The sequence below is a fragment of the Pollachius pollachius genome (assembly GCF_949987615.1).
Source record: "Pollachius pollachius genome assembly, chromosome: 9".
NCBI lineage: Eukaryota > Metazoa > Chordata > Actinopteri > Gadiformes > Gadidae > Pollachius > Pollachius pollachius.
This window is the reverse complement of record NC_136942.1, coordinates 16,247,264-16,262,690: the sequence shown is the minus strand read 5'-3', so window position 1 is coordinate 16,262,690 and position 15,427 is coordinate 16,247,264. Positions and strand designations below refer to the sequence as shown.

At 43.3% G+C, this 15,427-nt stretch overlaps 1 protein-coding gene across 1 annotated transcript; it reads right to left on the bottom strand.

Moving 5' to 3' along the window:
- Positions 1-830: 830 nt before the first annotated feature.
- Positions 831-15,137, bottom strand: lonp2 (lon peptidase 2, peroxisomal). The gene is made up of 17 exons (XM_079743348.1): positions 14,837-15,137; positions 14,059-14,194; positions 13,665-13,778; positions 13,400-13,531; positions 12,847-12,969; positions 12,360-12,523; positions 12,073-12,167; positions 11,715-11,833; positions 11,430-11,569; positions 10,630-10,771; positions 10,107-10,257; positions 6,841-6,967; positions 6,225-6,367; positions 5,409-5,494; positions 3,368-3,575; positions 3,011-3,201; positions 831-2,700 (listed from the first exon to the last, which is right to left on the bottom strand). The coding sequence occupies exons 1-17, from the start codon at positions 15,064-15,066 to the stop codon at positions 2,470-2,472; spliced, it is 2,532 nt and encodes an 843-aa protein (XP_079599474.1). The 5' UTR covers positions 15,067-15,137; the 3' UTR covers positions 831-2,469.
- Positions 15,138-15,427: the final 290 nt, after the last annotated feature.

Below are 15,427 nucleotides of genomic sequence, written 5' to 3'. Positions count from 1 at the left end.
CACAGGGATAATGGGTGTGGTGAGGAATGTAAACCACGAGAGCCTAATTGGGATGTCCTGCGTAATATCGGGGTTTGGCTTGGGTGTGGTCGTGGAGTCTACACTTTCCCACACTAATGATCGTCGGCCACGTGGGTTGTACACTATAATACCTACCTATTTCCCTGTGCTACAGAAAACGTTTTCAACTAATAAACAGGTTGGGATGTTTATTAACAGACAACTGGTAGATTTGAAAGAGGGAAATACATTTTTGGGGCTGGATTAAAAAATAAACTTGTGAGTTCAGTCACAAAACCTACGGTGTTTTATGAGATTCTGCGCCCTCCAATGGTGATGTTGAGCTAGTGCACAATGCTATTTGGAGGCGCTTTTATCCGAAGTGATTAGTACAATGAATACGGCTAATCAAAGGTTGGTAATTTGCTCAATAATACCGAAACAATTTGGGCCAAACATCTGTTTCAATTTGTTCCCCGTATTGATCTAAATCATTTTAAGTCTAAATATTGGATTAGATATGTTTTCAGCATTTTATTCTTAAAATTCCTATCTACTGTCTTCTGATGGCGGACATTGATGTTTTTTGATAGATAAAGCTTAAAAAATTATAGGTTTATAACATCTTTAAATTTGGTTCTCTACGGATACAACCTAATTTACCAAGCATTTACATAGTATGCAGAAGGTCATGTCTATAATAATTTGAATTCATATTATTGCCATCATGACAATATATATTTGCCTTCGATCTGTGTAATGTGACATATTTAAATCTGTCAATTCTTGCTGCATATGTTAAAAGTGTGAAAGGATTAAATTATTTCATGATGACCAGTATATTTAATTTTTAGCCATAATAAAACAAAATACCATAGGAAGCAATCAAAATGGATATTAGACAAACACTTCAAGACATGGAACATTTGAGTGATCAACTAAATGCTCGGTCACCTCGCCAAGATAATCTTATGGCTTAAACTCTTGTCACTTGGTACAAGAGTAGTATATAAATAGCCATTGTTCCTCAAAAAAGAATACATTTTTTCAACAGATTTCAGTTTTCTGAAGAGAGTGGCCTGTCAACAAAGGTGTCACACAGGTGACATTCATTTGACTCATTTCAGGGTGTTAATACCGTCTGAACTGTACAGCTCCTTCAGTGCTCATTGCTCTCTCCGTCCCCCTTCAGTCTACTTCTTGTTCAGATGCTGAGCGTGAGGAAGCTCCCTCACTATGCATCCAACATACTAGAATAGCCCAAAACTCATTTTAATATATTTATTTAAATATATATTTTTGTATTAATTTATCCTAGAATGGCATAAGCTTTATGTTCAACCATTTCCCTAAGACATTGTTTCATCATGGAGAAAGAAAATCACAAAATAGTGAGGGAAATAAGTTGGAAAACAAGAACATAAAAAACCCTATTACCAAACCAGAGAACCAGAAAACACCTTAAAACCTAACCCTCAAATTAAATCGTAGCCCTTCGCCAAAATTAACCGTAAAACTGTATCCAACATTGACTAGAAAGTTCAAATATGTGTACACGGACCCTCCTGGTATTGACCAACCAAGGGCTTACGGTCTCATTCAATAAGGGAGACCCTCGCGTAGCAAATGTTAGCTCCCAATGTAAAACCAATACATCAATAACGTCGACCAAATGTTGCATTGCCTTCAGCAGAAACCTTTACACCAATCTCATTTACTTACAGGTCTCCTTGTATAAAACCTACTAAAAATGAACCTATTCAGTTTTATTGATATAGTTAGGGAAAACAAGACTTTTGAGATCATAGCAGTATCATTTGAATAGGAAGGATAGTAAGGTATTAATGGTGTTTGACTCCGAGCCAGAAGGTGGTCAGATGGATCCACATCCTAATGGGGCTCAGCCTTGATCGCCCTACCTGCTCATGGATGGCTGCTTCAATATCCACTGCAAGTCCATTTGGGAAAAAAGTGTCAGCTAAATGATCTCCTTTTCGTATGTCGACTGAGTTGCAGCCTTTATAAAGTTATCTGAATCAAAATAATCTCAATGTCATACAAGAACCAAATCAACTAAATGAATATGACTGATATATCAACATGATAGCTATTTAATGACATTGCCACTATAATTATTTTTAACAAAATCAACTTCAACTAGCTTTGAATAGGTAGGCAGTATTACTGAGAATAGCAAGGTTTGAGTAAACTGGTCACTTTTTTAAAAGCATTAATATTATTTTAAACGATAATTGCAACTAAAGATGTCCATTATTGCATAGGCAAAATGTTTTAGCCATGATGTTTTGCGCAATCAAAACCTTACTCCATGATTTCAAAGGACACCACAACCGCAACGTCAATCAAACTAATTACCGGTGGAATTAAGACTTCCAAAGTAAAGGCCCAACCAAAAAGTCAGAGTTTACAGTCTGGGTATGTAACCGTGGGGTCCGGCTGCCGTGGGGTTCACAGCTTGCTGGTGACCCGGGAATGCTCCGGGGTCTTGGCCGCCCTGGCGAAGCCGCCGTCGAAGGCTGCGTTCAGCACCTCCTCCAGGTTCCCCGCCGTCACCAGGTCCAGCTGGGAGCGCACGTTGGCCGGGATGTCCTCCAGGTCTTTCTCGTTGCGCCTGGGAAGAATGACGCGCTTCACCCCGGCCCTGTGGGCCGCCAGGACCTTGTCTTTGATACCGCCCACCTGGGTTCCCAAACAGAGCAACGCACACGGCGTGTGACATCGGGTAGGAAGGCACGGACCCAGACCTCCAAATTGTTTTTATTCTGTCAAACTTTTTTTTAACTGTATTTTTTACTCTGTATTAGGCTTTTAGCAGATGAGCCTTCAGCAACTCGGGCCGCTCCAAATAATTGCGTGAGACAACCTTAGAGAAGGGAGTTCCCTCACGGCTAAGGCTGGCCGCATGTGAAACACTAGAATCCCTGATGCTTTGCTTTGAGGTTGAACGCATCAAAGCCCACATTTGTTTTCCACAGAACAGACTTCTTACCGGCAGCACCAGTCCTCGGAGCGTTATCTCCCCCGTCATGGCCACGTCCGACCTGACCAATCGCCCGCTGAACAGTGAGGCCAGGCAGGTTACTATGGTAACGCCGGCAGAGGGTCCGTCTTTAGTAACCGCTCCAGCAGGGAAGTGGAGGTGGATGTCTGTGCCGTCTAGCGGGTCTGGTCCCCCCACCACTACACACACACACACACACACACACACACACACACACACACACACACACACACACACACACACACACATACACACACACAAACACACACACACGTAATGGAATAAGCGGTTTGGTTTTGTGTGTGTGCGTGTATTTCAGGGATTGTGTGACCAGGGCATGCTTACTATTGGTAAGCTGGTAGTTTTTAGCATTAGCTCGCAGCCAACTGATGGCCAGGTGGGCAGACTCCTTCATCACGTCCCCCAGCTGTCCCGTGAGGGTGAGCTGGCCCTCCCCCTCCATGCGGCTGGCCTCCACGTACATGATCTCCCCCCCCATAGGGGTCCAGGCCAGGCCTAGCGCCACGCCAGGCAGCGTGAGGCGCTCCGATACCTAGCAACAAGGACAAACAAAACAAATATGGTTGGTGCTCTCAGAATTTATTTTATAATTTGCATATCATATATTTTAATACAATTTGAAAAAAAAAAATATATATATATACATTTTCACAAAGAGATTTTGCTTCCATGATCTGTCCATGATTCTGCCCGGCAACAAAGCTGTGATAATTAGTTGTAGCAGCATGTTAGGGGTAGGCACGGACATATGGATGTGATAAGTCTGGTGTTTAATGCAAGCAGATCTGCCACCGCCCTCTAGTGGAAGAGAAGTATCAGAAAAACCAATTGCAGTTTCTTAAATTTGAACATTATGAATGTTTTGAAGCACAAGATTATTTGAATACTGATCTAATACCCACTTCTGTTAACAGTGTAATGTTTAACAGTAGTTACTTAGAAATGTTCAGAGACCAATAACATGGCAACCGATAAATCTTACCAGTAGATATATTCAGTAAAGATGTGTAAAGTTATATATACATTAATAGATTAGTACTATGATTTTTGCCGTTCAGACGTGCAAATTTTGTACAGCACATGTGGGAGAGAAGATTCTGTAGAAGAATGCTAACCAGGTCATCAAGGGTCAACTCAAAAATTTCAGATAAGGTATTTTTCCGGGCAGTACAATTTCTGTCCAGATGGGGGCAACATATGGCCAACAACATTTATTTGTTGGTGATAAATCCCAAATAATCAGGGTTAGGGTTGAATGACCCGATTGTTGACTGACCTGATTATGGTCAGTTAACAGGAAACCAAGCATAGGTCAAATGTTTTTATCTCAATGGCAGTTTCACACATGAGTCTATGGACAATCCACTTAATTCACAACCACTTGTGCATGTGACACAGGATTTTCGGTCCTCAAAGGGATTGAAACAAGTTAGCCCCTAAAATGTGAATTTCTTAATCCTGCTCTTTGATCCTGACAACTTAACAGGGCTGTACTAATGAAAATGATTAGACATGTAGACACCAACATTCTTTTGATTTCAGCCTGCACATATTCCTACTTTGCAACCTTTTTCAACAAAGTGCACTCAGCCATTTGCAAAGTTAGTTTGACAGGGCCCAAAGCCACAACTGGGCATAGCAAGTCTAAGGGCAAGTATTAAAAGCAAGTTCTTAAAGTCTAAAATAATTAAATCATGTCTTAAAGGTGCCGAAGTGCAAGTGAGTGGTATCGATGCATCTCCGGCCAGATTTATGTCTGCTCAAAAAGAACGGCAGAAAAGAGAGAAGAAACACATTAGGTAAGCATAAATCAGCACATCAACTTGAAACGTCTTTGGTGGGGCCTGGCTCAGTTTGACCTCATTGTCCAGTGGGATTTCTCACAGCACTATCATTCCAAATACTTGTTAGAGGCGGCACACGTTTTTTTACTTTGAAAAACGTGTGCCGCCTAAGAAGCTATCATCTTCTGTGGGAGACTCCTGTGATGGAGAACATGATGGCATGATTGATATGCCTTGTTTTACTACCATGCCTTTGGAATCTCAGGCTTTGAAGAGGGGTTGGAGGCGGGGGGGCTGACTGTGAGAACCCAAGGCGAGCAAGGGGTTGCCTGGGGTGCGGAGCTATGCCATGTGGGCCTTGAGAATGCAGGAAGGGAAGAACAGCGGCGCAGATTAAAGAGACGGAATAAAACCAGGCGAAGAAAAGGAAAGTTGTTTGACCAAATTTGACCAAATTGACTCTGAAATCATTAAGACCTCCCTAGTTGTTGGTTTGCTCACTCCTCACCCAAACCCAGAATGAACCTGCTCGCACCGTGGGCTGCGGCTGCCCTCTGATGCCCTCCCCCCCACCCTCCTACCTCCATCTCGAATGGCGGCGCACCGAGGATGTCTTTGAGGGCGACGTGGTCGATCACTATTGGCCTCTCCGGGGGTGCTGCAGTGTCTGTCAGTCCATCCATCCAACACACACATTACATCACACGTTACAACGCATACAAGAGTCTCATGCCCTGTGATTCTCCATTCTAGTTTGTCGTCACTAAAAACAATGAAAGAGCCCAAGAATGCTTCCCTTTCATCTACATGTGACTTGTGACTCTTTATTCTGTTATACATGGGGGTTGATTGGGGACAATTATGGCTGGAATTCATGTCTGTCTGTGTACACGGCCCTGTGGTACAGTACTTACTGCAGGATTACTTGACGACCAATGCACATACACAACCTCAAAGTCAGACACACACAGACCCCCACACACACACTGAAAGCGAGCAAGTGGGAGAGAGCCTTTCTCCATAGACGCCACGAAAAGGGCTTGTGTGTGTGTGTTCAGAGCCTAGGGACCTTTGAAGGGGAGGAGGTGCGCCACATGGCAGCAGATAGGTCCTGTCACCTCACATCAATGAAATAATGTGTGCACACGTTCATGTACACCACTAATAAAGACTGCCTCAGACTGCATCCCTAAATTGGCAACATAAAGTTTTATATATATATTCAATACTTAGAAATATATATCAAAATAGTCGGCACAAGCTGTGCTTAACTATACTTAACTATACTTAACTTACTTACTTAACTTTCTACATTCTTTTTCACCAATGTCTTGTATTTTATCTTTCTCCTCGTAAATAGCCAGGATGACTAAAAGACAGACGGACAGCGCTCTGACCTCTCGCCTCTTGAGCTGAGCCGTCTAGTCTCTCGTGCTCGGGCTCTGTGACCTTTTGACCTTCGGCCACCTTCACAGCCACAGCACGGCACAGTGCACCGATCGTCCTTTCCAGGGAGCGGACACCTGCCTCCCGGGTATAGCTAGAGAAACACACACACACACACACACATTATAAATATCAACAAGGCTTTAGGGAAGGAAGATTCAGGGAGAATTATGTAAGGACTAGAGTCGAGAGCTCACCTCCCACCTCTACGTAACCCCTACCTGCTCTGAATCTGAATTCCCTCACTGTTAAGTAAATTTGGACCAAAACACCGACTTAAATGACAATCTAGTGAAAGAGTACCTAGGTTCAGTATTCCCATGTTTGCACATTGTACATTTCCCTGTCCCACAGGTGTCTCAGTTCATCACTCTGTCCAGCTGTGGAGCAGACGTTGTAATCACTGTGATCTGTGTGTGTGTGTGTGTGTGTGTGTGTGTGTGTGTGTGTGTGTGTGTGTGTGTGTGTGTGTGTGTGTGTGTGTGTGTGTGTGTGTGTGTGTGTGTGTGTGTGTGTGTGTGTGTGTGTGTGTGTGTGTGTGTGTGTGTGTGTGCGCGCGCGTGTGACCTGCGGATCACATCCAGCGTGGTGTCCTGTGGTATCTGGATATGCTCGGATGTTAAGCCGTGTTGCTCCAGTTGATGGGGGATCAGGTGACGCTTGGCTATCTCCACCTTCTCCTCCTGGGTGTAGCCTGGGAGGGGGCGGTACAGAAACACATTAGCTTATAGCTATTTATATCAACTTATAGCTTGAAGAATCGGGATGAGGATATATATTCTTTTTCATTAGCTACATTTTCAAGCTGGACCATTAAATCCTGCTTTGCCCTTATCATGTGACAACCATGGCATTATTTTTATAGCTACACACTTTATATATTTGAGATTGTTGGCCCCATTGAATGACCAGATATTGGTCAACCTTATTTTGGTACAAATGTGGAGTCCACGGTGGACTCGCTGACACCGAGGTATCCAGGAATTTCGCCGGTCAGCTGGTCTGAGGTTAATGTGGGGATGATGTGCTTTGTTTGCTTAACTTAAGAACATGGACAATAAGTCTGCATTTCAACCCACCGATTCCCCTGTGTCCGTGTGGTTCACTCTCATAGTCTTGTGGTCCGCTTAGATGCAACTTTGCAAACCCAAGTTGAACTGAAGGGACTTTCTCCTGCATACTTGTCCATGGAATCAAATAATGTATATGCCACATACACAAACACCCTTGTATAATGTGTATGCGAGGGCTGGGTGTTTCGCCCACACAGAGTGTTGAGATGCACGCGTGTTTAATTGGACAGATTGGAGGAATCTATGCCACCCCCCAAGTGCTTACGACAGCATTTAAAGCGCCACACCTTCGGCTGTTCACAAAAACAAAAGAAAAACAAAAGAAAATCAACATGACCTAGAATTATTTCCATACAATCATAATGATTGGGGACTAATGTAGATAAATATGAGTGGACAGGAGGGTGAGTTTGAGCAACAATTCTTAATGGGATGACCTTTTTTATTTCAATTCCAACCTTGGCAATGAAGTAGTATGTGTAATGTGTATGTGAAGTAATGTCCACGTTCATAAAGCATGCAGGAAACAAATTGGTAAGAATGAACAAGATGTTTTTTCAGTAGTCCATCTTTGGAACGGAGATACCCCCGTCCATATCTTCCATCGTTGCATAATGATTTAGCTTAGTGCAAGTGCATCCTTAAAGAGCTACAGTTACCCCAAAATGACTTGTGGCAGCCCCATTTAAACCTCATTTAGCCTTTCCCAAAAATAAAGATCAATACGACCAACCAGAGACGCAGCTGATCATTGAGTCCATCTCCCGGACATTGTAGGTCTTGCTTGGGTTTCAGTTCTTGATGGCTCGGTAAATTTATGTTAAGTCTATCATCCATCTTAGATTATTTTGATTTAAGTTATATTTTGGGCTATTTGTCACCACTACGTGCTTTATATATATACAGGTCAAAGTGTTCCTTGTTTCCTGGCTTTCGGTCCCTCAAAGTACCGTAACTGTGTACGGAAATGTAATATTAATTACGACAACTTAAACAGAAAATAGAATAACTACAGTATGATTATCCTGATTGTACATCCGGTGGTGTGCAGTAATCAGGTGCTCATGGCAAAGTGCATTAGTCGAGGGCTTTTGGTATCAACTCAATCAAATGACTAATCGAATATACCTGATAAGCAACATGGGGCTCAAATGATCTGGTTATGGAAGCCGTGCACATCTAGGTGGGGACAGGGAGAAGGTCTGACCTTTTCTTTATCTAGAAACACTGATGAAATCTAACCGCTTTCATTAGATGTCCTTTTCCTTTTTTTTTATTGACAGGGCGACGGAGGGGTCACCCTTTATCTGTGATGTTTCCAAGCCACGGTACATCAGAGCACGGACCGCCACACAACACGAGCATGGCCTCTTGGAAGATAAGCATCTCCACTGACATTTGACCCCTCAAGTGGTCACAGTACCACAGGAAATGACCAGGAATGAGACATTTTTTCCTTCCTATAACGCCCCAGTTTTTAACACACACTGGCTAATGCCCACCGCTCTACTTTCCCCCCCCCAGCATTGCTCTCTGCTCCTTAACTGCTCTCCTCTACTTTCTTCTCCCCTCCTCTCCTCTCCACTTCTCTTCTCCTCTCCTCTGCTCTCCCCTCCTCTCCTCTCCACTTCTCTTCTCCTCTACTCTCCCCTCCTCTTCTCCCCTCCTCTCCACTTCTCTTCTCCTCTCCTCTGCTCTCCCCTGCTCTCTTCTCCACTGACACCAACCTTTGTTTCTTTTTTTTCTCAATGCTTTCCTTTCTGTCGCAACGTATTACAAGTAGTTGGCAGCAATACAATATATTTTGTAGCATATTTAATAACATTTCATAGACAATGTTTGATTCTTCCTATCCATGGTTTAACTCATCTAAGTCTCCAAGTCACAACTTTATAATCCATCAATCCGTCAAAATAACAGGTCTGATGTTTTGAGCACAGGGACCATGCACAGCCAAGGCAGTTTTCGAATTTTACGCACCAAACACGTCCCGGGACATTTATTCAGAGGAGTAGGAGGAGGATAAAGGTACACATGGAGCCCTCCAACAGCAGGGACCAAGACCAAGCCACTCCATTCATTAACCATGGGATGGGAAGACACTGGCTCGTAAAAGCGCTGAATTGCCCCCACAAAGAATTCAGAAAGTTAAAATGTCACCGGGAAGGACTGTTGCAACTGATTGTCCCTTGTAGTAAAACAAACTATCCGCAGCCAAAAGAGACCATCCAACCAAAATCAACCTATGTTTTGGTCATGGTGAATTTAGATTTAAATCTATTGACAATTTTGTTAAGACATTTCACCAATAAGGTTTTGTGTAGCTTGCAGCTTTGGCAGAGCATGCTTTCTAACTCTTTCTTGTGCCCAGCAAAATTAATTAAGTGTAATTATATAATCTAAGGGTTTTCTTAAATTAGCTATGTAACTGCATTTGACCTTGCTTGATAAAACCCCTGACCTTCCCCACTGAATGTAATTAAAATCCACATTCTTTTAAGTCAATAGCGCTCCCTCAGATCTCCATTCAAAAACATTGGTGTGCATGATTTACTTACAACTTTGAAAAAAGGGCAACATCAACCCCTTGTTAATACTTGTTCTAAAATCTATGTGTGTGCATTGGACATCCCGAAAAAAAAGTTTTTTTTTGGGATGTCCACAAAAAAAATACTTATTTTCTCTGAATTTCTCCCGTCAAGAAGAACCGTTTTCATACTTGAAGAAAATTGGCCATGGTTCATATTCCTTTGGCCTCACCTGAAACATGCAGCACCTCCATCCTGTCCAGTAGAGCGGGGGGCATGGTGGCCATGGAGTTGGCCGTGGCGATGAAGAGTACCTGGGAGAGGTCGAAGGCCACGTTGAGGTAGTGGTCTGTGAAGCTGTGGTTCTGCTCAGGGTCTAGGACCTGAGAGGAAAGGGAAAGGTAGATAGTTGCTGTTGCTTGCACATGATTAGCATGCTAGCCTTTAAGCACCGGTGGTAGCAACATTCACCTCCCTCTATCTTGGACATATCCCAGACAGGCTCAGTTAAGGTCATACCTACCCTCTAAAGACCTTGATGGCAGCAGGTAAAAAGGCCATTACAAAATACTGGCTTCAGAAAAGCTGTTGCACTGCCACTTTGTAAATATTGTTAAACATCTACATCTTCTAGATATAACAGATGACCTGAAATGTTGTGTCTATTTGGCCAATGAGACATATTTCTCTTCATTATTGTGTGTTATCATGTGTGATGTTTTACTTTAAATAGGGCAAAGGTCCTGCCGTCCTACCTCCAGCAGGGCAGCCGCGGGGTCTCCCTGCAGACTCTTCCCCAGCTTGTCGACCTCGTCCAATAGGAAGACGGGATTGTTGACGCCCACCGTCTTTAAACCGTTTATAATGCGCCCGGGCATGCTTCCCACGTATGTCCGACTGACCAATAGGAACATGAGGAAAATTAGGTACATCGATCTTTTCACTGAACTGTTTACTGTATGTTGGCTTTTTTTTTTGTAAACAATTAATTTAGTCTTCATACTTTGTTATCGTATTTGTTTCTTAATATATGTATTATCAAGGGTTCAACCCTGAAAAAACAACGGATTTGTTTGAAACACTTGGAGGCAACAACATGGATATTTATTCTGGCTTTTAGGGTATACGCAACCAAATTGCTAAAAAATTACAAATGTAATTACTTATTCAAATCTTGTAAAAACATTGTTCAAGACAAATATTTGGTTTTCCCTAAAACCAACAAACATGCTGTTTACAACAAACAAACATTGTGTTCGATCTTCGTTGACATAGTAGATTATTCATTACCATGCATGGTAATGAATTTTGGGAAAGTCACACAAAATAGCAACACATTGATGAAATACTTGATGCAGTTTTGGTCTGGTTTTACCAGGGCAGTGTGGGATGTTCCAACAGTCATAGTTTAAAATAAAATCAATAAATGTAGCTTCATAGCCATCGGTTTTGTTTTGAAAACATTGTAAGCCTAGTTGGTTTACTTTGTACAATAATGTGAGAGATTAAAATATTCCCAGAGCATCCCTAAAATGCAAAACTTTATTTTGCTTACCGGTGTCCCCGGATATCTGATTGGTCACAGACGCCTCCAAGTGAAATGCGGTGAAACTCCCTGCCTAGCGTCTTGGCTATGGAACGTCCCACGCTGGTCTTGCCCACACCAGGGGGCCCCACAAAGCACAGGATGGGGCCCTTGAAACGGTTTTAAGTAACACAACCAACACATCAACATAACATATGGAGCACACACATTCTATTCTATTATTTACTGTGCATACATTGTAGTGGGCTTCATACAATATACACCATGCACTATGCAAAGGGGTGTACAGTTCACCTTCAGCGTGGTTTTGAGCTGTCTCACTGCCAGATACTCCAAGACACGTCTCTTAAGTTTGTCCATGGCGTAGTGGTCGTTGTCCAACAGGACCCGAGCTGCGCCGATGTCCAGGCGGTCTGCACAGAGAATGCATCAGTCGTAATGGCTTGGAGCGAAATGGCAGCATCCGCTCTAAGATCTACTTCCGTGAGAGTTGAAAGAAGGCACACTCAACCATGCAGGGCATCGGGTAGGGTTAGGTGAGGATTAACATTGTATTTGAACTGCACTGTCTGCACTAGTTAAGCCACGATATTGGACTTTTGAGTGTGTACGTGTGAGTGAGTGAATGAGAGTGCGTGTGTGTGTAATGTACCCTTTGTGTTCCTGTCCCAAGGAAGCTCTACCATGAGATCCAGGTAGTTTATGGTTAGGGAGTACTCAGGCATGGACTGGGGCATCTTCTTCAGTCTGAATATAAACACAAACAGAACCACAAATGACTACGATATCCCCCGGCCAGAGTTAAAATACTTATTTTTTTAGAGGCAATATGTGATTTTTCCCTCGTTTAAAAATAGTAATGTTCTAAGCGCATGAAGTCTAGGGACCAATAAAAGGTGCTGCTCCCCAGGAGGCTGTGACCACAGGAGCAGCACCCACCTCTTGATCTCCTTGAGGCACACTTTGAGGGCGGCCTCAGGCATGTTGACCCCATGCACCTTCCTCTCCAGGACCTGGGTGTCATCCCCCTCTTCCTCCCCCGCCTCGTCATCTAGGGAGAACTGCCGCCCGGACGGCACCCCGACCTTGCGCACGGAAAAGACCTGCGGAGTTGGAACAAAGAGTCGACTTGAAGCCATAAAACACTCTCCTGGGTATAGGCTGGGGGAGCTAACTCTTTTTTTAAAGAAAGTCTTGTTTGACACCATGCAATACATTTTGGAGACATTTCAGATCAATTCTAGGGCAGTTTTATCAGATGCTGGGCAATTATTATTAACCTTATTCTTTCTTATTTGAAGGCCTAACCAGTAAACGGAGGCCTTCTGCGGTTCGGGTACTAACAAACTCAACAACTGATTGTATTGACAGATCAGTGCTACGAGTGCTTGCCCGGGTGTGTGCCTGCCTGTGTGTGCTCCGTTACCCTCTTCTCATCGTCGGGCCGGGGCTTCCTGCTCTTCTGCAGCAGTTTCAGGCCCTCTATCTGTCGGGTGAGCAGGGGCAGAGCCCTCCTGAAGCGCTCCTCCAGGCCCACTGCATCCAGCACCTACAGGGGACACACACAATGGGACGCAGCAACACATTGGATGGAGGATTTAAAGAGTAAATAATATAACATAACAATATATGAAATGATGAGTGAATGAAAATGGAAAGAGAACACACCAGTGAAGATTTGTGAACATTATTGACCTCACTCAACCCCCATAATACACGTAATTTATAATATAGCCACAATGTCTGTATGTAAATCTGACAACGCTTGTTTGCAATTACCGTGATGTAACACACTTATTAAGTAATGCACAGGGGCTTTTATTTGTATTGTTTATATACTTGATAGAGAGAAAGCGAGAAACAGCCAGACAGCCAGACAGCCAGCCAGCCAGCCAGCCAGCCAGACAGACAGACAGACAGACAGACAGACAGACAGACAGACAGACAGACAGACAGACAGACAGAGAGAGAGAGCACACCTGTAGCTTTTCTTTGTTTGAGCTGCGGATCATGGAGGCCACAACATCAGGCAGAGTCTCCCTGGGCAGGCTGTCCAACAGACGCTTCAGCTTGGCTACCACTGGAACAGACATGTCTAGCATGTCTACCAACTACACACAAACACAGACAGCATGCGGTGATGCAGTGTTGACTGATGAGGGGAGTGCATACCTCTGCTTATCCCCTGTATGATGATAGCCTATAAATCAGAGCCGCTAAAGGCCACAGTCACACTGAAGCTACCTGCAGAGCTGCCTGGTAGAAGGCCTGAGATAGTGCCCCCAGCTCCCTGTCCCCCTCGGTCTCCTCCAGGCTAATAGAGGGTGAAAACTGCTCCAGCTTGTCCAGCTGCTCCACCTAAAAGTAAACATGGAGACATTGGCCTCAGCAAACAAACACACTTCTTCCAGCATGTGCTCAAAACATACGATGACTGCATATTGTGTTAACATTACTACTTGCTGAATTCACATTTCAAATAATGGTATTTTTATAAATCCTTGACACGACTTTTCTACGAAATGACAGCCTCAGAAAATGGTATGGTTTCGATTAACCATTTATCACTATAAAACTATGTAAAATGATTAGGCTTCTAGATCAGTTTGAGAAGAGCCTGGAAATGTAGGCATTTCACCTCAGCCAGAGGAAATGGTCGTTCGTTCAGCAGAGCAGTGACACGAAACCGGCATAATCCCGTGATCAGCAAGGTGTAGTGGGGCTTCGGCCAGTTGCTCCCCACCACTTGCACTGCTAGTCCTGCTGTGCCAACGCTTATAGGACAGTGAAAAGGCATGTTGAAAGTACAAGTAGAACTCCTCATGAAAGCCTTCTAATTCAATTAGGGACAACACATGTTATGCGGATTACCAAGGTCAAAAAGATGGCTATAACATGACATTGCCTTGGAGAAACATGCATGACATACATACAGTTTTGACAGAAGATAGGTATTGACAATGTAAGCAAGACTGATATGATAACACTGTTGTTAAATCGATAACTTCTAGGTTAAAGTCCGTTTCACGGTCTGTTGAAGTTTATCCAGCATGGCAGGGGAATAGGTTTCTATAATGGATGGCAGGTTACTTCAAATTGTCGATGAAAGGCCAGACTCATTTCATGTGGTTAAGTCATCAACTAACTCATCAGCTCGATGTAATAATAACCAGAATAACACAAGTAAACACAAGTAAAATAACACAACACAGAGGACAGAGCATATGCCATTTCTAGACGTTATGAAACATCTATAGCAGGTGTCCCGGAGTGAAAACTACTTGAGTATCTATTTGGATCCACAGATGTATTTTAATGACTCGGTTGGCCAAAATCCAATCTGGAAAACTAGGTATGCACTATGTATCACAGGGATAACATTCGGTATTCGTTGCGTTATAACAGGGTGACCGTACCTATGCAAAGGGGAGAGATCGTCTGTGTCATGGTCAGGGTCTCTGGTGTTTGGGATCACTCCGATGATGGTACTTTTTAACGAAGTCCCCTTCAACAACCGACTCTTAACGAGCTGCATGTTCCGAGGAGTGTTGACGCTAATCCGCACGGTGGAACCGGGTAACAGGACCCCTTCATGGGTCAAGAGCAGAGGAAGACGTCTAGGAATCTGAATACCGTTATTAGACATTATTGGAATTCAAACGAACCGCTGGAGAGAACTATTCAAAGAGTATCTCAACCAGCGTTGCCGAACCTCTGCTTGACATAGCAGTCATAACAAGGAACTACGGTGTCTATCGAAGGACACACTTGAAAAACGTAGGCAGGGCAAAAGGGCAACGTTTTTTGTTTTTACCGAAGCGTATTATTTTTACTGGTTACTATTTACTGTAAATATAGATACCCAACACATCAATGAATCTGTATCCCTTCTATGTCAATTTAATTAAATCTATATTTTCTCAACTAATTGTACATTGCAGAATAGTAATCGGCTTTAACTGTAAATGTTATTAGGCCTATCTGGGCAACTGCATATTTGCAATGTA

Bases quoted from the DNA above. Each gene is read 5' to 3' on its own strand.
- lonp2 (XM_079743348.1), bottom strand. From the start codon at position 15,066: ATGTCTAATAACGGTATTCAGATTCCTAGACGTCTTCCTCTGCTCTTG. The intron at 13,779-14,058 runs GTGAAATGCCTA...GTTTACTTTTAG, and splicing joins GACCATTTCCTCTGGCTGAG to GTGGAGCAGCTGGACAAGCT. The intron at 12,524-12,846 runs GTAACGGAGCAC...CCAACTCCGCAG, and splicing joins GGCCCGACGATGAGAAGAGG to GTCTTTTCCGTGCGCAAGGT.